Below are 24,301 nucleotides of genomic sequence, written 5' to 3'. Positions count from 1 at the left end.
GTATACCCATGACTGCATTGCCAAATACCAGACTAATGTCATTTACATGACCTGTCCCACCTGTCAATCTTCCTTCCCACCTATCTGCTCCACCCTCCTCTCTGACCTATCACTTTTACCCCTTCCTCCATCCACCTCTTGCACTCTCAACTAACTTCTCGCCAGCCCCACCCCCTCCCATTTATCTCTCCATCCCCGAGGCTTCCAGCCTCATTCCTGCTGAAGGGCTTCTGCCTGAAACGTCAATTTTCCTGCTCTTCGGATGCTGCCTGACCTGCTGTGCTTTTCCAGCACCACTCTAATCTTGACTATAATGCCATTTACAAGTTCACTGATGATACCACCAGTCGATTGAATCTCAGATGACTACAAAACAGACTACAGACGGGAAGTGGAAGACCTGGAAAAATGGGGCATTGAGAACAACCTATCTTTCAATGCCGGCAAAATCAAGGAACTAATTATTGACTTTCAGCAGCATGTCACTCATGCACCCCTACATATTAACAGCACAGAGGTGGAACGAGTGGAGAGTGTCACGGTCCTGTTAGTGGTCATCCATAACAAGCTTTGTTGGACTCTTCATGTGGATGCACTGGTTACAAAGGCCCAACAATGTCTCCTCTTCCTCAGGCAATTGAGGAAAGTTGGCATGATGGCGAATACCCTTGCCAACTTTTATAGGTGAACCATCGAGAGCGTTCTGTCTGGATGTATCACCACCTGGTATGGCAACTGTACCATTCAAGATTGGAGATGGTTACACAGACTAGTGAACTCGGCCTGCCAACCTCCCATCTACAGAATCCATCTACCAGGCCCACTGTCAAGGAAAGGCCGCCAGCAATCTCAAAGATCCATCCCACCCCGGCAATGTTTTTCTACAACCTCTACCATTGGGGAGAAGGTACAGAAGCCTGAACACACGCACCAGCCAGTTTCGAAACAGTTTCTAGCCTACTGTTGTTAAAATACTGAATGGACTCTCAAACTCTTAACAGTCACCTGTATCTGTGTTTTAGTTCTGGCCACAGTTTACCTGTTATTTACTTATCTATGCTATTTAACTATGTGATCTGCCTGTATTGCTCGCAAGATAAAGCTTTTCTCTGTGCCTTGGTACATGTGACAATAAATAAACTCAAATTCATTCAAATCAAACTGGAAATCAGTACAATCTCAATGCAGAAGTTCACGGGGAATAAATACGACCACTACTATAGAAAATATATTGGACGAATGTTTCTAATCAAAAACTTTGGAAAAATTAACAAATAAATTCAAATAACATTGTGCTAGTTGTCTCTTTACTGTATTGATGGACAAATCAGCAATGCGGCCACTTACTTTATCCCGCAGCCTTGTACTGTGGCCAATGGACCTGAGCACAACATGGCCTCCTGAGAAGTTAAACAGCTGCGGTAATCTGCACACTGAACCAGTGAGTCCTGTTTGTCCGAGATCAAATTCCTGAGAAGTAAGGCAATGCAAATAAGACAAAAGCCCTGAAGGTGAATAACACAAGTTGATTTTATTGGACTGTATCACCCCTGGTTTGGTATCAGATCATTCACAAAGGTTGTGAAACATAACCTAATAAAAAAAGATCAGTCACACAAATAGATAAGGGGCCTACTCTTCCATCTATACCATGGTGATATCTTTTCCCAGGAAGGAATAACTGGACACTTACTTTGTCCTCTTACTGGTTCTTATTGTTCAGTGCAGCTGAGTTGAACTGAGTTGCATTTGTACTTATTGAAGTATAGAAGTATTAAAATTTGCTAGTGCTCTTGGGGTCGGTTTAAACTAATTCAGCAGGAGGATGAGAACTGAAATTGTAGTTCACGTATACCGAAGGTTGAAAGTAGTGAAGTCAGAATTAAGACTTCAAGATCGCAAGAAGGCACCGGCAAGCAAGAAGCTGGTTTGAAATGTGTGTCTACTTCAACGCCAAGAACATTCAGAATAAGATGGGCGAAATTGCAGTTTGGGTTAGTACCTGAGATTTTGATGTTGTGGCCATTTCAGAAACACGGGTAGAGCAGGGACAGAAATGATTATTGTAGCTTCTGGGATTTAGATTCATTAAGAATAGAGAATATGATAAAAGAGGGGGTGGTGTGGCACTGTTAGTCGAGGACAGTATTACACTTGCAGAAAGGACATTTGAGGACTCTACTGAGGTAGTATGGGCTGAGATTAGAAACAGGAAAGGAGAGGTTACTCCATTGGGAGTTTTCTATAGGCCTTCAAATAATTCAAGGGATGTAGCGAATAGAAAAGCAAAGATGATCCTCAATAGGAGTGAGAGTGACAGGGTAGTTGTTTTGAGAGACTTTAACTTTCCAAATATCGACTGGGAATACTACAGTTTAAGTACTTTAGATGGGTCAGCTTTTGTCCAATGCGTGCAGGAGGGTTTCCTGACACACTATGTAGACAGGCCAACAAAGGACGAGGTCATGTTAGATTTGGTCCTGGGTAATGAGCCTGGCCAGGTTTTAGATTTGGAGGCAGGTGAGCACTTTGGTGATCGTGGCCACTATTCTGTTTTGTTTACTTTAGTGATGGAAAGGGATAGGCACATACCACTGGGCAAGAGTTATTGCTGGGAGAAAGGCAATTATGATGTGATTAGGCACATTTTAGCATGCATAGGATGAGGAATGAGACTGCAGGGGATGGGCACAATTGAAATGTGGAGCTTATTCAAGGAAAGCTACTGCGGGTCCTTGATAAGTATGTACCGGTCAGGCAAGGAAGTTGTCGAGTGCAGGAGTCTAGAGGAAGAAGGGTTATGTTAGGATGAAATGTGATGGCTCAGTTAGGGCGCTTGAGAGTTACAAGTTAGCCAGGAAAGACCTAAAGACAGAAATAAGAGGAGCCAGGAGGAGATACAAGTTGTTGTTGATGGATAGGAAAACCTAAGGCTTTCTATAGGTATATCAGGAATAAAAGAATGACTAGAGTAACAGTAGGCCAATCAAACATAGTAGTGGGAAGGTGTGCATGAGTCAGAGGAGATAGGAGAAGCGCTAAATGAATATTTTTCATCAGTATTCACACTAGAGAAAGACAATGTGGTCGAGGAGAACACGGATATACAGGCTACTAGACTAGATGGGATTGAGGTACATAAGGAGAAGGTGTTAGCAATTCTGGAATGTGTAAAATGTTAAAAAAAAAGAATCCACTGGGTCGGATGGGATTTATCCTAGGATTCTCTGGGAAGCCAGGGAGGACATTGCCGAGCCTTTGGCTTTGATCTTTATGTTGTCTTTGTCTACAGGAAAAGTGCCAGAAGACTGGAGGTTAGCAAATGTTGTTCCCTTATTCAAGGGGTGTAGAGACAACCCTGGAAATTATAAACTTGTAAGCCTTACTTCGGTTGTGGGTAAGGTGTTGGAAAGTGTTAAAAGAGATAGGATTTATAATAATCTAGAAAGGAATAAGTTGATTAGGGATCGTCAACACAGTTTTGTGAAGGGAAGGTCATGCCTCACAAACCTTTTTGAGAAGGTGATCGAACAGGTGGAAGAGGGTAAAAGTGGTTAATGTGGTATGTATGGTTTCAGTAAGGTGTTTGATAAGGTTCCCCAAGATAGGCTATTGCACAAAATACCGAGGCATAGGATCGAGGGTGATTTAGCAGTTTGGATCAGAAATCAGCTCACTGAAAGAAGACAGTGTGGCGGTTGATGGGAAATGTTCAGCCTAGAATTCAGTGTACTGCAAGGATTTATTTTGAGTCCATTGTTGTTTGCCATTTTTATGAGGGCATAGAAGGATGCGCTAGTGAATTTGCGGATGACACCAAAGTCAGTAGAGTTGTGGATAGTGACAAAGGATGTTGTAGATTACACAGGGACATAGATAAGCTGCAGATCTGGGCTGAGAAGTGGCAAATCGAGTTTAATGTGAAAAAGTGTGAGGTGATTCACATTGAAAGAAGTAACAGGAATGCAGGTTACTGGGCTAATGGTAAGATTTGTGGTAGTATAGATGAACAGAGAGATCTTGGTGACCAGGTACATAGATCCTTGAAAGTTGCTGCCCAGATTTGTATTTGTGTCTGTAGACTTCGACATATATGCAGTGACACATTCACTGGTCATTCCCCTGTAAGGATCCAGTGTAGTGCAACTACACAGAAAGGCCAATCTGTTATCTTTACAAACAGCACCAATGTGCTGGCCGCAAAACATACTGTTTTTAGTAAGGGAAACTCCCAGGCATACAAGGTATTTAAATCTGATTCAAATAAATACTCCAGTGTGCTATTTATGATGCTCGACTGCTGTGTTTGGTCTATTTGAAAGTACAGTTCAGTTACACTTCCCCAGTTACTCAAATCAGATCGGTGGTTTCAGTCAGATATTTTCAGATCTGCTTCGGATCATTCATCACAAGATTCAATTTAAAATGATTAATGGCATTTTAAAAATGCTATTAAAAATCCCCATCAAAGCAAATAGATGAACAAAAAGATTCTGGAAGTACTTAGCTGCACTCTTATAACAAAAATGACATGTTCTGACCATCCTGATACCACTTGTGGAGTTGGGCTGTGTTCTCATAGCAGTTACACATGGATTGGTTAAAAAAAAACACAACTATCTCAAGGCGTTGACTCAAAAGGATTGAGTTGTATGCATTTTGTTATCAAGGAGGGGACCTTCCTCCTAACAAAATGGTCATGGGCACAATCAACAATCATCATTCCAAGACCCATGAGCACGGAGAACAGCTGTTTTGCACCAATCTGCATCAAGACTTTGAATCCAAATCAGTGATCACCAGGGAATTGGGTATTACTTGGTAGGAAAGTATTTGCAGGAATATGCAGAACTAATTGGGTAATCCTTCAAAGAATGAACATTGGCACATAATGCTAAAGAACTTCTTTCTATACTGTAGACCCTCTGATGCATGTAAGAAAGCATAGAGATCCCAACAACATAATTAGTTTGCCACACTATTTCTCCACCTCTACCCTATTATAACTCCAAGTTATAATGTTAATGTCCCTATTCACTGAAGTATCAATCTATTCACTGCCCAACATAGGGGCAGCACAGTGGCTCAGTGGTTAACACTGCTGCCTCACCGCGCCAGGGACCTGGATTCAATTCCAGCCTCGGTCAACTGTCTGCGTCAAGTTTGCACATTTAGATTCCCTACAGTGTGGAAACAGGCCATTTGGCCCTGCAACTCCACACCGAACCATCAATGAGTGACCCATCCAGACTCATTTCCCTACATTTTACCCCTGACTAATGCACCTAACACTACGGGCAATTTAGCATGGCCAATTCACCTAACCTGCACATCTTTGTATTGAGGGAGGAAACGCAAGCAGACACGGGGAGAATGTGCAAACTCCACAAGGGCAGTTGCCCAAGGCAGGAATCAAACCCGGATCCCTGGTGCCGAGAGACAGCAGTGCTAACCACTGAGCCACTGTGCCGCTCATTCCCTGTGTTTGTGTGGGTTTCTTCTGGGTGCTCCAGTATCCTCCCACTATCCAAAAAATGTGCAGGTTAGGTGAATTGGCCATACTAAATTGCCCAGTGTTCAGGGGTGTGTAGGTTAGGTGCATTATTCAGGGGTAAATGTAGAGGAGAATGGGTTTGGGTGGGATGCTCTTCAAGGGGTTGGTGTGGATTTGTTGGACCTGTTTCAACATTGTGGGGATTTGATGATTCTATAATTAGGGGTTACCCTTTTAGAGCAGAGATAGAGATGGAGATGCTATCTCTCATAAGGTTAAGCAAATTTGGAACTCTGCCTCAGAATGAGATTGAGGAATATTATTAAGGTGGGGTAGATAGTCTTGGATTCTTGGGAAGCAAGGGGATATATCGGGGTAGATAGAAATATTAAATTCAATATACAAACAGATCAGCCATGACCTTCAAGGGGTTCAATTCTGATCTTCCTGCTATAGGAAAGATGTTGTTAAACTTGAAAGGGTGCAGGAAAGATTGGGGAGTTTGAGCTGTAGGGAGAGGTTGAATAGGTTGGAGCTTTTATTCCCTGGAGCATCAAAGGCTCATAGAAGTTTATAAAATCATGAGGGGATGGGTGATGTGAATTGCCAGGATCTTTTTCCCAGGATGGGGAGTCTAAAACTTGAGGACATAGGTTGAAGCTAAGAGGTGAAAGATTTAAAAGGGATCTGAGGACAATTGTTTCATGCAGAGGATGTATTTATGGAATGAACTGCCAGCGGTGGTGCTGGAGGTTTGTAAAACTACAACATATGGGCCAAATGCTGACAAATGGGACTAGAATAATTTAGGATATCTGGTCGGTATGGACAGTTGGATCAAAGGATCCATTTCCATGCTGAATGATTGAATGGCCCACTCCTGCCCCATATCATATATTATTATGTGATAATGAGTACTCAGTATACACAGTATGTAAATGATGAATGATGAGATCCAGTTTACTAAAAATAAATTGATAGTGCCATACATTGATTACCAAAATGTCTTTTACAATACCCACCCTCCCAGCCATGCAAAATCCCCATTGAACAAGCAGTATTTATCTCTAAACTTAATCTTAAGTGCAAAGGTTGCCTATCATCAAAATATCAAAATTCAACTTGAGACCAATCAAACCATTCCTCCTTACCATGTGCATAGGGAAGTGTTAAAGCAGTATGACTTGCCATTGGATAGGGTGACCACTGGGACACCATGGTGAGTAAGCAGCGATTGTGTTATAGTGGTATCGTTACCTGCAGACAAAAGGTCAGATACATCAAAGCTTAGCCACAATCTTAATAAAACACAGTTTTCAAAATCAAGAGACTACATCAGTGGGGCTCACACAACATGCATTCATCATTCAGTAAACTGGGCCACATTCTCTAATACATGGTCAGGGGTGGCAATGCACTCAGGAATATTTTGTACTAAGTCCTGATGTATAACATCTTATTTTAAGGATTACTGTACATTCCACAATATAGCACCTTTGGTGCTGGCCTGACAGTATAGTAAATTTTGTAATGCTTTTGCCTGCTTTGATTATGCATTCCATAGTATAGCAAATCTTTCTTGTTTAGTCCAATCTATTTTGTATTAAAACCATTCTGCCTCATGAATTCCACAGTCTAGAAGCAGAACATCATAAATGTGATACACTCACATAGATTCATTTATCCTTCCTACATTTAGCCAACACTCCTTATTGAGCACAAGGGTTCAAATTTACACATTGTCCACTATCAGTTCTCCACCACAGTGTTTGACAGGCACCTACAAGATACTTCACTTTAATAGCCAGTGCTGATTTTGGAAGCAATTCCCATTCCAGTAAACAAAAGGAATCACAAAAACTAGGTTTTTCTCATGGATAAGATTGTGGCAGTTACGTCTAAGTTGCAAGTGAAACTTGTTATTGGTAATACACCATAACACTGACGCAGTCATAAGTATTGTCAAATTTTGCAACTTAAGAGAGTACCTATTGACACAGTTATGACTATGGCAGCTCTTTGAAGGACCTATGCTGTTTCTCTATAGATTGAATTTATGGGCAATGACACCACTAGATGGAGCATTGCAGTCCACAAGTGCAAAAAAGAGAGGGAGACAAAGCTGTGCTTGAGTAATTGGGACAGAAACAGTTGGGGTCGCACCAAAAATCATTCCAACCAGCAAACAAATAGCCAGATTACATTACATTTCTTACATTAAATTCTAAATTAGTAATATGGTGGAAAACACAGCAACAGTTTGTAAATGTCTTTGCAGATCAGCACTTCTGCTGACTGTTAAATAGCCTAGACTCTGTACAGGTGCAGTACAATGTTGTCTGACAATTAAGTCTTTTCATTGAAACTACAGACTCTTGTTGCAACAACATTTGCAAACTAATTACTATCATTACTGTGTTTTTACCAAATGTGACCACTGGTTCAAAATTTAATATAATTTTGGCATCACTTCACCGGTGCAACTGCACATGTGCATATGGATCATGGAACAGAGATCATTCCTTTTAATGCCATAACTTTGTTACCAAGCATATTTCCAATTCTCTTTTGAATATTAATATGGAATCTACTTCCACCACCCTGTCAGGCAGTTCGTTGCAGATGATACAACTTTTTTTTTAGCATAACAAGTGCATCCCCACTCTGGCCATTAACAATTACCATAAATTTGATATTCACTGTCAAGTACAGATGGCTTTGCCTGCAACGTTTTTTTTCAAACTGTCAATGTTCTCCAGCCAGCAATGGTCACGTTTTGAGAACAAATTTTTCAAAATTATTGATTGAACCATTGCAAATCACCAAAGGCAACTGACAATTTCCTCATTTGCCGATGTTAATTAGATCAGTCTATCGTGGGGACATTCCTTGGTAATTTGCAGCATTGTTTCTATCTCTCCACTAGTGCAAACACAGTTTGTAAGTGAGGTCCTGGATTGTCTTGAACCTGTTTAGCAAGGACTATTTTCACTGTGGGTAAACCAGTTGGTGAGTTAGTGTTCCCCAATCCTTGATCCAAAGGATATTGGCTGGTGGATGTCGCTCAGGAAATGTGCTCTATACAGGGTGTCAAGATGGAAGGTGGGGAAAATGGAAGATTGCATTTCATCCAGCCTCTTTCATGACAGCAGGACATCTAAAGCACTTCGTAGCCAACAAAATACTTTAAATTCAGTCGTCACTGTAATTTGGCAAAGGCAATAGCCAGTTTGGGATTTCACAGACAACAAAGTAATCATCAGAAACTGATTATTATCACTGATATGCTCCTTGCTCTGCTGTAATGCAGTGTTGTTGGATCTTTTATTTATTTATATATATATATATATATATATATATATATATATATATAGCGCGCGTGTGCAGGGAGTTCGGGGGAGCATTTAAAAGCCAGCAGCATCTCTGACACAGATTCTATACTTCTATGCTCAAGTCATGTAGAGGAAATGGAAAACAACAAACTCCTGACTCAGAGATGTGATTAATGAGCCACCGTGATGGAGGAGAACACAATGTCTCTAATCTTGTCATAACATTTATATTTTTGACAGTAACACTTTGGGTCCATAATACTCAATGTAAGATTGGGTTTTTCACTGAATGTGCCAAATTATGGAAAATGCCAAATATGTAATTTATCAAATACAAAACAAAATCTTTTCTTGAACTAATATCTTACATCTAATAATATGTTCCAGAATGTATTTCGTCCCATGGTATAAATTCAACTGAAGAATACAGACAACTGAAATTATGAGTCCAGGATTTACCCGCAAGATCACTCCAAATACTAAAAGCTGTCAGGGCAGGTGATCAAAGGTCCTTAGATTCCTGTTATACCAGGGAACCTCAATGACTTGCGCGAGAATGTTTGAGTGGAACTGTTCTCCTCATGTGAAGATTTAAGTCCTTTATTTCATTGTACAGAGTTACTGACTGCTCCAAACACTGGCATTTTGTTTGTTAGGTTATGTAGTTGTTGCTGTAATGTAAGAAATAGGATAGCTAGCTTGCATACAGAAATGTTCCTCAAATACAGCAATAAAGTAATCACCAGCTAATTTGTTTGGTCAGGATTTGATGGAAACCTGCTATTTAGCTGGATTTGTCTTGGCTTGGAGTGTTTCTGCTCTTCTTTATTTGGAAATGGGTTGTTAGGATGCCTCAGTTAAACCTGCTTGTAAAACTGCCAGGCTAGAAAACTCTGGGAACAGGACGCCATATGGGGTGATGGAGAACCAGAGGGCTTGGCCTGTAAACCTGGGTATAAATGTCAACAATTCAATGTCTGCTAGTTATCGGTGATGTGGTGCCTTGGTACTGGTTGGGGGAAAGGTGGTGATGATGTGGAGGAGAATATTAAGAACAGTGTTTGTTTTCCTCAAGCTTAATTTGATTGCTGAGAAACAGATGCACAGGAAATGCACAGGAAAATACAAAAAAGAACTGAAACTGCACTGGCAAAAAAAGACAGTCATTTTATTTTGAGTAATCAAAGCAGCTTGCTGGGTGTCATTACAAACCAGGTGTAATTGACAAACAGCCCAGTGAGGTCTCACTTAACTGAGATTATCCAAGGTTAAGGGAAAGGAACTAAAGATATAGCCTTGTCCAATCCATTCCATAGAAAGAGTTATTAATAAGGGCAAACATGCCTACTCTTGCGAATATAGAAATTGCTGTCATTTGGTTAGCATGAAGACTGCCTTCTCACTAAAATAAGTGAGAGACAAGCCCTCAGGAAAAGTGGCTAGTGAAAAGAAATTGTGAATGTTAACCTTTATACCATCTGAATATTGAAGGAAGCTTTATTCCTGAATTGAACTGTTTCAGACTCCATAATTTCCCAATATAAATACCACTCACCTTTACCTCTGTATACTGTCCACATTTGACCTACCACAGCATTTATTTGCCCTTAAACACAGAGTACACTTAGAGCCATAGAGGTGTACAGCATGGAAACAAACCCTTCGGTCCAACTCGTCTCTGGCATCTCAACAACCGATTACTTCAATGATCTTCCACACTGACTCTAACTTGGGCAAAACTCCGGTACTTGCATCCTATTCAAGATCTACTTTAAACAGTCATTAAACTCAAAATAGTAACTGTTTCTCGTCACAGATTTTCTCCAGCACCTTCTATTTTTATTTCAGATTTGCAGCATCTGCAATATTTTACTTCTTTTTGACCTTTCCAAGTTGAATCCCGCTTGCCCATCATTTCTGCTATGCCAACCAAACTCCTCCAACTCCCCAACACATTAAGTTTAAACTCCCAGTCTTGATTTTGATTTTTCTTTAAAAAAATGGTCTTACCCACTCTCTAGCTCAGAAATTGCTTTAGTCACATTTTCCATATATCAAATGTGCTTCTGATTGAGATCACTTTTTTTGCTTCATTACCTTTAGCTGCATAGGACCTATTTTCTGTAGTTCCCTCCACAAATCCTTCATCATCTTCACCTTTTTCCTCCATTAAAATCCATCCTTCAACTATGATTTTGGTGACTTCCAATTGCTCCCCTTTCTGGCTCAATTCCCATATCCTTTACTGTGAAGGACTATACGAAATGCTTTATATTCAAGACACTTTATGAAAACACATTATAACATCAGTTGTTGATGACTACTTATGAAAACTGCTGTCCAGCTGTAAAGACAAAAAGTATTGAAATGAGCCCAAATAGTACATTATATAAAATGTACTTTCGCCCCACCCCCACCCTCCTCTCATTCATCTCTCCAACTTTCAGGCACTCTGCCTGTATTCCTGATGAAGGGCTTTTGCCCGAAACATCGATTTTACTGCTCCTCGGATGCTGTCTGAACTGCTGTGATTTTCCAGCACCACTAATCCAGAATCTGGTTTCCAGCATCTGCAGTCATTGTTTTTACCTATTATATAACATGGAAGGGTGTTACATGATACAGGGAAATGGAAAAGAAATTGGCTATAACAGAAGAGCAAGACTGATGGATTGAATAGTTGACCCTTATGCCATAGTGAAGCTGCAACTTTTGCAACTTTACAATATTAACTGGAAAAGCTTTATGAACAGAAAGCATTAATATACTGTCCAGGAGTCTGAGTTGGTGGTTGGAACCATTTTCCTGAATTCTGCCCCTGAATTCAGAAGTTGCACTAGGAAGTTCTTGAGTCCACGTATCTGAATTCAGCACAATGCTCAAGACAGCAAGGACTCAGGTTGAAACAGAATAGTAAAATGGACTAACCCAACCGTGAGAATGTGTCACATATGATCAGATGAAAAACCGAAGTTTCCGAACATGAGATCATTGCAGGGAAACAGAAGATGGTTGAGGAAGAAAAATGGGAGGAGTTTCTACTTAAATCTTTGTCACAAATGTCATTCCTAAAACAAAGAACCGCAGATGCTGGAAATCTGAATTAAAACGATTTTGGAGAAACTCAGCAGGTCTGAGAGAACAGAGTTAATGTCTTGAGTCCAGTGACTCCCTATTAGAGAGGTATCATACCTACATTTAAAGTTAAGAGCACAAAATATGAATAAATAGAAATCAAAGCTGAAGTACCTGATAATATAGTGATTAGAGACTCATCTTTCACCAATACACTCTGCTTCTTTGCATCCCTGCAAGAACAATAAAACAAAATTCAATTGAAGATTCTGAAACACACCCAACAGGTTGAAGAGTGGCAAAGTATAATCTCATTATTTTAAAAAAGGGAGAGGAAAAATTAGCAATTACAGATCAGCTGGCCTAACATGGATAGTCAGAAAGATACTGAAGTCTATTACAAATAATGTAATAACAACACTTAGAAAACAGCAATGAAGTTACATAAAGCCAAAATGCATTTATGTAAAAGAAATGATATTTAACAATAGAAGGTTTTGAGCAGAATTGATAAGGGAGAACCAATGAATGTGGTGTATCTGGGTTTTCAGAAAGCTCTTGATGTAGTAGCATTTTAAAAGTTATTGTGCAAAATCAAAGCACACAGAATTGGTGCAATATGATAGTATGGCCTGAGAAATGGTTAGCACACAGGAAACAGAGTTGGAATGTACAGAAACAGACGTTTTGGTACAACTCGTCCATTCCGACCAGATATCACAGCCTAATCTAGTCTCATTTGCCAGCTCAGGGACGGACAGAACTGGCAGCTTAATGTTCCAGAATATAAATGCTACAGGAAGGATAGAAAAGGTTAAGGGGGGGGTGTGAGGTCACAAGAGAGGAGGGGGAGTAGCATTTTTGATAATGGATAGCATTATGGCTTTACTTAGGGAGGATATTCCTGTGAATAATTGCTATGATATCTCAGTCCCATGTTCCTAACCATGCCCTGAGTTCATCCGCCTTCCCTATTAGGCCTCTTGCACTGAAATAAATGCCGTTTAATTTATCAGTCCTACCTTGTTCTCTGCTTTGTTCCTGCCTGCCCTGACTGTTTGACTTGCTCCTTTTCCCAACTGTATCAGTCTCAGATTGATCTCTTTCCTCACCATCTCCTTGGGTCCCACTCACCCAAGTTTAAATCCTTCCGAGCAGCTCTCGAAAATCTCTCTGCCAAAATATTAGCCCGCTTCCAATTCAGGTGCTTCTTGCACAGGTCACTTCTACCTTAGAATCGATTGCAATGATCCAAATATGTAAACCGTTCTCCCATGCATCAGCTCTTCAGGCACATATTCATCTGCTCTATCCTCCTATTGCTACTGTCACCTGTTCACAGCACTGGGAGTAATCCAGATATTACTCCCCTCATGCACCTCCTTTTAAATTCCTGCCTAAGTTCTCTATTCTCCCTTCAGAATTTCATCCTTTTCCCTTCCTATGTTATTAGTTCCAACATATACAATGACCTCCTGTTGGTCTCTCTCCCTTTTGAAAACAATCTACACCAACTCAGATATCCTTGACCCTGGCACCAGGGAGGCAACACATCATTCTGATTGTTTGTGCCTGTGACTCGCGAGTTCCTATCACAATCAATCGCTTGGACCCCAATGTAGCCCTCATTAGAGCCATTCTCAGTACCAGAAATTTGGCGGTTTGTGCTACATTTCCGAGAGTGCAATACCCCTTACATTTTCCATAGCAGCACACTTGTTGAGATGGGAATAGCCATAGGAGACTCCTGCACTACCTGCCCACCCCTCTTACCTTTTCTGGAGTTGACTCATTTGCCTGACTGTACCTGCAGCTTTTCTCTTTTCCTATAATTGCCATCCATCACACCCCCTAACTCTTGTATATTCGTTATTGCTTCTAACTGCTGCTCCAACTAATCCATGCTATCTGAAAGGATTCAAAACCAAAAACACTTCTATTGCTCATTTTTGGAGTGGAAGGCAGTGCCGATTCGGATACCCCAGGAGTCAGGGCTCATCGACACATAATCAATGATTTGGATGAGAGATTCAACCATAATATTTCCACAGCTGTTGATGACATAAAGCTAGATGGGATGTAAGTGGTGAGGAGGATGCAAAGAGACTTCAGTGATTTAGACAAATTGATTGAGTAGGAAAATGCTTGGAAGATGCTGTATAATGAGGACAATATGAAATTATCCACCTCAATAGGGAAAAAAAAACAAAGGCAGGATACTAATGAAATGGTAATAGTTTGAGAAATGCAGATATACAAAGGCAATTGGGTGTCCTGGTCATCATCTGGTCACAGAATGCAAGTATGCAGGTACCGCAAGTAATTAGGAAACTAATTGGCCTATATTTCAAGAAGATTTGCATAGAGGACCAAGGAAGTCTTACTGCAGCTGTACAGGGCCTTGCTGAGACCATACTTAGAATAGAGTAATGTGTGCAGTTTTGGTCTCTTGACCCAAGAAAAGGTGTACTGGCCAAGAAGGAGTGCGGCAAAGGTTCACGATTCCCGGGTTGGCAGATTTGGCATAGGAGAAGAGTTTAGGTTAACTGGGCATGTAACTTGTTTTGAAGATTGAGAGGGGTTCTCATAGAAATATGGAAATTTCTGACAAGGCTGGATAGACTGGACGAAGGATGATTCCTCTGGTCAGAGGGCCCAGAATAAAGGGGTTACAGTCTCAGGATACATCTTAATCCTATCACAGGCCATTTGAGACTGAGATGAGGAGAAATTTCTTCATTCAGAGGATGGCGAATCTGTGGAATTCTCTATCACAGAAGGCTGTGGATGCTAAGTCACTGAAAACATTTAAGAAAGAAATTGATAGATTTCATAGAATGGCTACAGTGTGGAAAAATGCAATTTGGCCCAACAAGTCCATACCGACCTCCCGAAGAGTAACCCACCCAGACCCATTCCCCTACCTTATTACTCGACATTTACCCCTGACTAATGCACCTAACCTACACATTTCTGATCACTATGGTCAATTTAGCATGGTCAATTAGCATGGCCAATTCACCTAACCTGCACATTTTTGGACTGTGGGAGGAAACCGGAGCACCCCAAGGAAACCCATGTAGGTACAAGGCAGCATGTGCAAACTCCACACAGACAGACAGTCACCTGAGGCTGGAATCGAACCAAGGTCTCTGGCGCTATGAGGCAGCAGTGCTAACCACTGAGCCACGGAAGGATGGAAAGAGGGAGGGAAGGAAAAAAAAGAAAGCATGCAAGAGAAAGAGAAAGCGAGAGATAAATCCACCCCCCCCCCCACTCCACACGCACTATTTTATAATCTTCAGAACAATTTACATGCCCAAACCATTGATTGATTCCATACCACATATATCTTCACACTCTTTTATTCTGTGATCAATTTAGATGGACATTTTTGTTGTTATTTTTTCCAGTGGTAAGCACTTACCAGACAGAAAGTGTAGCAGTAGCCAACAGAGCCATCACAAAGTGGCTTGCACAATGCAGTGTAGAAATGGGCGACTGTAGAAGGATAGCAGGGAGCAGCCGTCGCCCACTTGCTGAAAACACAGAGACTGTCCGCTCCTCACAAGCCACACTGACAAGGTCACTACAAAAGGGGCAAAATGGGTCAGGATGAGATCTATTGAAACTCTTCATCAATTAGAGTTAACAGCATCAAGGTTAGAGTGGGAGTAGGGAGACATACAGAAACCACAGCTCACCAACAGAGGGCTGTGGAGAAATTGCACTGATGGGGAGAAACCACAGCCTGACACCAACAGGGTGGATTTTGTTTGAGAGAGGAGTTTCTCCATCCATCAGAATTTCCAATAAAGAAACTGACTTTGGTTAAACACCACAATAATCCATTACTGTGAGGGACATAATCTGTAATGTTGCAGTGTAACCAACAGCTGCAGGGAGCTGGGTGGCTGAACCAAAGCACTCTATCTCAAGACTATGGCTCCAAGTCAACATTGAGGAAAAAAACATTTTAATAAACCTCTACCCACTTCCAATGTTGCCCAGAATTCAGCAATTTCAATCTGAGAGAGGAAGCAATGGCTGGTACGGGAGCTGCTACAATAATAGACACACTCCTCAGTTGAGAAACTGACCTCGGACATTGTAGAGAATGGGAATTGCCCCCAAATTTGCATAGGAAAGGGCAGGTGCAGAGTAAGTAATTTCCTCTTCTGTCCCATAAACATCCCCTCCCACATCTGGATCAGTTTCAGAATTCAGCTCTCTTCATTGACACTGGGCTGCAAAAGCTGAATAGCTGCACTTCACTTCCATAAGCACAGAAAAACATATTCAATTTTTCAAAGTACAGATAATTTTTAAAAAATTCTCCAAATAAAAAAAACAAGGTACTATGCAGCTGATTAACAATGAAAATGGAAATCATCCTGTGGAAGCAGAGGGCACGACTGAGGGATTAATTAAGTACTTTAAATCTGCATTCATTATCAAAGAAGATAATTAAGTTAATGTCACAATAGGAGCCAGCGATAACAGATACTGGAAAGAAAGGTAATGCTAAAAATATTGGCATCATTATAGTTTAATAAGCTTTTATCTAATTGGGATGCCCCCTACGGCACTGAAGTAAACTCATGTTAGATAACTGAAACAGGACCACAACACTGAGAGGTGACCTTATAGAGGTTTACAAAATTATGAGGGGCATGGTTGGGGTAAATAGGCAAAGTCTTTTCCCTGGGGTCGGGGAGTCCAGAACTAGAGGGCATAGGTTTAGAGTGAGAGGAGAAAGATATAAAAGAGACCTAACGGGCAATTTTTTCACACAGAGGGTGGTACAGGTATGGAATGAATTGCCAGAGGAAGTGGTGGAGGCTGGTACAATTGCAATATTTAAGAGGCATTTGAATGGGAAAATGAATAGGTACGGTTTGGAGGGATATGGGCCAGGTGCCGGCAGGTGGGACTAGATTGGGTTGGGATATCTGATCAGCATGGACAGGTTGGACCGAAGGGTCTGTTTCCATGCTGTACATCTCTGTGACTCTGTGTAACTGATCACAGTCTTTCAATCCTCCTTGGATAACAGAGTGGTGCCAGATGACTGGGGTGGGGTGCAAATTGTATACACCGCTCAATTGCAGGTCAATCAATCTAACATCAATATTGGCAAAATCATCCAGAGTAACATCAATTCTTCCTTTGAGAAGCAGCCATTCAAAGGGTCAGCCAGCACAGCTAAGGCAAACCATATCTGATAAGCGACTTCAAGGTTCAGGTCTCTGAATACAGGAGCCACCTACACTGAACAATGTTGGCATCAGTGTGCCAATTTGTTTGTTACTCAGTAGCATTTTCACTACTTGTAACTGTTTGTAAAATGATGAGTCAAATAGTACATCACATCATAGTTAATTAGAGAATTAAGGGCCAGGACTTTCAACGAAATGTCACAAAAATCAACAAAATTAGTTGTCTTTGACATCGTTAAACGTGAAGCATGTCATCAAGAAACTCAGCAGATCTGGCAGCAACTGTACAGAGAGAAACAGAGTTAACATTTCAAGCCTGGAATGACTTCTTCAGAACCAATATCCTGTTTCTCTCTCCACACATGCTGCCAGACCTGTTGATTTCCTCTAGCGTTCTCTGCATTTCTTTCACATTTCTAGCATTCGCAATATTGTGTTTTTATTAAAATCTGTTATCTATGGCTCATTGTATGTATATGCTCCAGAGTGATATTCACAGTAGCATTCTATTTTCCCTCCTGTAAATGTTGTTAGTTCAGGTGTAGGATGTGGGAGTTGCTGGCTGGACCAGCATTTATTGCCTATGATTAGTTGCCCTTGAGAATGTGATGAGGAGCTACCTTTGTGAACCACTGGAGTCAATGTTCTGTCGGTAGATCCACAAAGCATTTAGTACAGGATGCCACGATTTTGACCCAGCAGCCGTGAAGGAACAAGCAATATGTTCCTAAGTCAGGATGGTGAGCAACTTGGAAGGGCATCTTCCGGCCAAAGTATGTGCTGCCCATGTCCTTCTAGATTAAAAGTGGTCATGAGTTTGGAAGATAGTGCCGAAGTGATTCTGGTGAATTTCTGCAGTGAATCTGTGATGAGTGTTGGTGGTGGAAGGATTGGATGTTTGTAGATGTTTTTCCAATCAAATGGGTTGCTTTGTCCTGAATGGAGTCAAATTTGAGTGTCATTACAGTTGTACGCATTGAGGCAAATGGTGAGTGTTCCATCACACTCCTGACTTGGGTCTTGTAGATGGTGTATAGGATGAGAGCCATGTGGTGAGATACTTACTGGAGTATCCCTAGCTTCTGTAACTAGCTTTTATACCACTTTATTTGTGGGTAGACAAGCAGGAGGCTGGAAGAACACAACAAGCCAGGCAGCATCAGGAGGTGGAGAAGTCAACGTTTAAGGCGTAACCCTTCTTCAGGAGTGTGGGTTGGTGTAAGGGGAGTTGCAAATAAAGGGGGTGGGGGGGACAGCAGGGTGGTGAAGCGAGGATAGGTGAAGACAGGTAGAGGGTACAAGTTGGTTGGTCGATGGAAGGAATGAGTCCGGTTGGTGGTTACTATGAAGGGTCGATGACAGGAATGGAAGGTGGGTGAAAAGGGAGTCAGGTGATGGGATGGGAGGTTATTTGAAATTGGAGAACTCAATGTTGAGTCTTCCAGGCTGTAGGCTGCCCAAGCGGAAGGTAAGGTATTGTTCCTCCAATTTGCGGTTTGATTTGTTGTGGCAATGAAGGAGATCACGGGTGGTCATGTCAGAAAGGGAATGGGAAGGGCAATTAAAATGGGTGATGATTGGGAGGTCAGGTCGGCCCCTGCAATCCTGGCTGAGAAGCTCAGCAAAACATTCCCTTAGTTTACATTCGATCTCCCCAATGTAGAGAAGACCACACCGCGTGCACCAAATACAGTAAACTAGGTTGGACGTGAGGCAGGTTGGGGCCCTGGATGCAGGTGTGCCAGCAGGTTTTGCCTCTTTTACAGTTGCAGGGGAAGGTACCTGGGAGTTGGAGGGTTTGGTGAGGAGAATGGTACAACAAAGGATTGACGATGGGAATGGTCCTTGCGGAAGGCAGACCAGGGGTGGGTGTTGGGGTGGGGGGGGGGGGGGGGGGGGGAAGGGAGGAAAGATGTTCTTGGTGATGGCATCTGGTTGAGTTGGCGGAAATGTTTAAGGATGATACTTTGGATGTGGGTTGGTATGTGAGGACAAGAGGGAGACCCTTGCACTTGTTGGGGGTGGGGGTTAGAGCAGAGGAACGGGGAATGGAGACGGTGCCGTGGAGGGCTGTCTGGATGACAATGGGAGGAAAAGCACCTTGTTCAAAATAGGTGGACATCTGGGATGCTTGGGAATAGAATGTCTCCTTGTCCAAGCAGATGCGGTGAAAGAGTTGGGAGAACGGGATGAACTTCTTGCAGGATACCGGGTGGGAGGAGGTGCAGTCCAGGTAGTTATCGGAGTCTGTGGGTTTGGAGTAAACATCCATCCGGAGATTGTCGCCAGCCATGGAATGGGAGAGGTCAAGAAAGGGGAAGGGGGTGTCTGAGATCGACCAAATGAATTTAAGGGTGGGGTGGAAGTTGTGAGCTGTTCCAGTTCAGCCTGGGTGTAGGATGCTGCACAGATGCAGTCATCAATGAAACGGCGAAGAGTTGGGGTACAGTGCCTGTGTTGGTACCGAAGAGGGACTGTTTGACATAGCCAACAAAGAGGCAGGCGTAGCTGAGGCCCATCCAAGTGCCCATGGCCACCCCGTATTTGGAGGAAATGGGAGGAGTTAAAGGAAAAGTTATTAAGGGTAAGGACTAGTTAGGCGAGAAGGAGGAGGGTATCGGTGAAGGGGACTGGATGGGTCTATTGGAGAGGAAGAAGCTGAGGGCCGGAAAGCTATCCTTGTGGGGTATGGATGCGTAGAAGGACTGCACATTATTTATTTGTAGGGCAAGTCAAGTGTTTTTGCTTCAAATGATTTGCACAGCTTGGTGCATTATCATATGCCCATTTATATCTATCATTCAAAGCTTGAGTTCGAGAGAGCAAGTGTTATATTTCTTTGCTCATGATGTAAAACATTGAGGATGAAAGAATAGAAAGCAGTCAGTTGCAAACCCTAATCTTAAAGATAATACAACAGTTGTATGTGTGAACGATCATAGAAATGGTCAATATGAAACATGCATTTAGCCCTGCAGATTTCAACACATTTGTAATGGATCGCTGCATGCTGACCAAAATATTTACTGCAAAGTTTTCTGGAAGATTCCACCTGCTGAATAACATTCTCTTAAATTATTCTGGACCTCTAAGAAACTCCACACAGTGAATCCGTTTTTCTCTTTAAAATTCTACAGCTTCAAAGTCAGTACGCATTTCGATACCATTTTGACTATTTATCACAGAATCATAAAACGAGAATATGTCCAATCAGCCCTTCAGCATGAAAGAGTCTGTCAAATGGGGAGTCAGGTTAGAGACACGAATGCTAAATTATCTTTGTTCTAAATTGAAAACATTTTCCTTCCTTAAATGAGCTCTTTCCACCTCATGCAAGTACCTTGAAGTATTACAGTAAATAACTTCTCAACTTGAGTTGCAGTTGAAAAGCCTTGAAGTTCAACTCCCCCACTCTCTAGCTCCTGATGTGGCACTCAGCTCTATTCAAATGAAGTGTTTCAGATTGAAACCCATGCTTAATATAGCAGTGAGACAGAAAACCATGTGTCTGAGAACAAGATAACTATTTGAATACCTGGCTTTTGGCAAGAGGTTTTACAAGTTAAATCTCTTTCCCAAAGCTGTATGTCACAAAAACGGTCAAGGAATGAGGAAAGAAAACCTACACACTTCTATGGGAAAAATTACCGAAACGTGGAGAGGCTGGAAAGGTGCCTGGTGGCAAACCACAGTCGCAAGTTATTTTTCTGCAATACATCATGGTAGACCTAGGCTAAATCACTTTGTGGCTGTCAACATTTACAATCAAGAGACAATTCACCACTTCTGTCCTCTCCACACACATCTTAAATGCATTAATAAGTTCCAGTATCAGTCACGTGGAAACAGCTTTTTTTTTCAAAATACCCTCTCAAAAAGAAATCTGAAACTAGCTACTATCCCCATTAATGGTCGTGCTAGTCACCCACAGTCTTAAAATTGTAAACCCCATATCATTACACCAATGGTACATGGTAATAGCAGTTTCATGGAAGTAACCGCAACTGACAAGATGAAAGAGCAACATTCATACATAGTTACACTATTGAAACAAATGAATAAGGATTAGGAGCTTTACATATAGACACGCACAGGGAGCCTATTACACTGCAACTCTTAACAATATACATAAAGACCAGATATGTATATGTAACAAATCTAAAACTTCACTAATTTAAGCAGAACTATTAGATCAACAGTTACTCCTGCAACCATCATCAAGAAGTTTAATAGTGAATTAACCTGATGAATAACAAGACCAGTATTAGAATCAGCAACTTCCAGAATTCAACACCTACCAGTTCTATAAATCAATTCTCACAATTACAATCAGGCTTTTGTGAAGCTTATACTCACCAGCTTCCTGCAGCAGTGAGGATTCGACTGGTTAGTAGTGTGTCCCACTGCTTCCCTTCTCTCATGCACTTTAACCGGCTTAATTTCCACCCCGTTACTGTTGGAACTTCATTTTCCACCTCTATGTACATAGCTGGTTCAGTGCTTACCTTAAATCAAGCAAGGAAAAGGGACTTAGACGGCACACTCCACACAATTTCTCTCAAGTCATTCATTTATGCATTCTTAATCATGATTTCAACTGAACACCTCATCATTGATTTAACTTTTATAATTATGGAACAAATTTCATATGGAGGAATACAAGTAGAATGTGATATTGTTCACCTATTGCAAATAACTTTAAGGCTTTATACAATTTCCTTATCAATAAGTACAGAGTTTACTGCGAGATGAATCAGACATTATCCTTTCACCTCCTGGACAGATACTCAAATTCAGTTTTGACTGATAAGGAAAGAGAAAGTTGCGTATACCTGCTGAGAGAGGTTTTCCCTAAGTAAGATAAATTTGGACAGCACAGCGTTAGCTCCATGATGATGGCATGCACTGCAATATCTGTAGTCTAGTCTTGATATTGCAATCTCATTCAGAGACCTTGTCCTGAAATGCTGTGCAGACCTGGCTCAGGGACACTCTAGAAAGTTGATGAAAGAATGCTGTTGCCAATGCTATTTCTTACCTGTATGTTAAAGGCTTTCTTTGGTGCCGGTGTTGGGAGTTTAAATACAACGAGGGGAGCTGAGACACGAGACACCTCCTTTTCTATTGACGGGATAGCCTGAAAAGAAAGAACGTTGAAATCATCTAAGTTAACATTCTCCACCTCCTGGAAAATATCAGGAACGTAAATTCATTTTTGCCTTAATGGACTTAATTGAGGGTAGCACATTGGCTCAGTAGTTAGCACTACTACCTAACAGTACTAGGGATCCAGGTTTGATTCTATCCTCGGACAACTGACTGTGTCAAGTTTGTACATTCTCCCCAAGTCTGCGTGGGTTTCCTCTGGGTGCTCTAGTTTCCTCCAGTGGTCCAAAGAAATGTAGGTTAGATGGATTGGCCATGCAAAATTGCCCATAGTGTCAGAGAAATGCAGGTGAATTAGCCATGGGGAATGCAGGGACACAGGGATAGGGTAAGACATGGTAGGTGTAGGTGGGATATTCTTTGGAGGGTTGGTGTGGACTCAATGGGCCTTGCCTGCTTCCATATGATAGGGATGTACGACTAATAGAATGGATCATTTTGTGTTTCCTGAACATTCTTAGGTCGGGTCTGTCCAGTGCAGAGTAAACCTCTCTTTAAATTGTCCAAACATAACTCAATATTAACTGCAAAAAAAGTACACCCACAGCACACAATTGGTTCTGTGTGCCAAAATGTGCCAGATTGTGCTATCAACCTACACCCAGCGAGAAATGGAATGAAATAAAACAAAGAACGGTGGATATTGGCAATCTGGAACAAACAGAAACAGAAACTGCCAGAGAAACTCAGCAAGTATGGCAACTTCTGTGGAGATGTTCCGAGAATGGATCACAGGACCCAAAACAGGAATGACACACTGGCCTCATTCCTGATGAAGGGCTTATGCCCGAAACATCAATTCTCCTGCTCCTTGAATGCTACCTGACTGGCTGTGCTTTTCCTGCACCACACTCTTCGACTCAAAACATTACCTCTGTTTTCTTTTGACTGATGCTGTCAGACCTGCCGAGTTTCTCCAAGCAACTTATGTTCAAGAATTGGACTGACAAGATTAACACATTTACATTTGGCGCACAGGAAACATTTGCCTGAGGCACGGCACGCTTGAGTCAAACTCGGAGCGAACAATGCATGTCCAATCCCTCTGGACATCCTACTGCATACAATTGAGGCATAAGTATTTCCTGGCACTCATTAAACAAATTCAAACCATGACAAATAGTACCATTGTCTTGGGGATGCCTCAGGTGAGTTAAAGACTTAGGGAGCAAATCCTGACCAAAAAAAAAGGAGCAGAGTTCAAAGCAGACTGATGTACAAACCTCAGCTTTCTCGCAACCAAGTCAATATATTGCTTTGTGTTCCTTTGGGCCCCATCAGGGAAGTTCAGAGGGGGCAAGCTGAACATCTAGGTAGCCCAGAGTGTCACAAATTCTGTCTAGGCAAAGTGCAACAGAGGAGGATGATGTTATGAAAGTACCAAGACTACTTGCTTAGCACAAAGGACAGATGATGTAGGCTATTTACTTTTGGCGGCAGGGATCAAAAATTGCACTGAGATATAGTTCCTCTTTATCACTGGGCCTGTGCTGAAGTAGCCATTCTGTAAATATAAACAGCGATAGCTATTGTGGGATAATTGGCCTTGGGATTTCACAAGTTCAATCTCGAACCCTTCCCTCTGACCAACACAGATGCCATTCAGCAGGGAGTATAACCAGGGAAGGGAGAGCTCTCATGACTCAGTGGTAGCATCCCTAATTCTGAGCCAGGAAGCCTGTGTTCAAGTGATGCAGACACAACAGCAATGTTTAAGAGACCTTAAGCTAGACACATGAACATATAGGGAATACAGGGATACGGACCATGTGCAAGGAGATGGGATACATTTAGAATGGCATTATGGTTAGCAGGGACATACAAGTCCAAAGGACCTGTTCATGTGCTGTACTGCTCTATGTCCCACCTGCTGCAGTGGTGTACAGCAACATCTCTGAACAGGTTAATCACAAAATACCTACTTACAAGAGAGATAGTTCCATTTCCTCATCAAGAAGTAATGAAGTCAAATTTAGCATCTCCACAGGCACCTTGACTAAGATCAGTTAGTTCAA

General features: G+C 41.7%; 1 protein-coding gene across 1 annotated transcript in view; it reads right to left on the bottom strand.

Moving 5' to 3' along the window:
• Nucleotides 1-24,301, bottom strand: part of LOC132827405 (protein HIRA) — a 111,835-nt gene that overhangs the window by 4,801 nt on the left and 82,733 nt on the right. Inside the window, exons 17-22 of the mRNA XM_060844073.1 lie at nt 22,159-22,257; nt 21,477-21,625; nt 15,329-15,490; nt 12,076-12,134; nt 6,646-6,751; nt 1,348-1,470 (exon numbers count right to left, since the gene is read on the bottom strand). Of these exons, the coding sequence (XP_060700056.1) occupies nt 1,348-1,470; nt 6,646-6,751; nt 12,076-12,134; nt 15,329-15,490; nt 21,477-21,625; nt 22,159-22,257 (698 nt within the window). The remainder of the gene's footprint in view (nt 1-1,347; nt 1,471-6,645; nt 6,752-12,075; nt 12,135-15,328; nt 15,491-21,476; nt 21,626-22,158; nt 22,258-24,301) is intronic.

This window comes from Hemiscyllium ocellatum, chromosome 24, assembly GCF_020745735.1.
Source record: "Hemiscyllium ocellatum isolate sHemOce1 chromosome 24, sHemOce1.pat.X.cur, whole genome shotgun sequence".
NCBI lineage: Eukaryota > Metazoa > Chordata > Chondrichthyes > Orectolobiformes > Hemiscylliidae > Hemiscyllium > Hemiscyllium ocellatum.
Note: the sequence above shows the minus strand (reverse complement) of the source record. Positions and strands in the feature narration are given on the sequence as shown.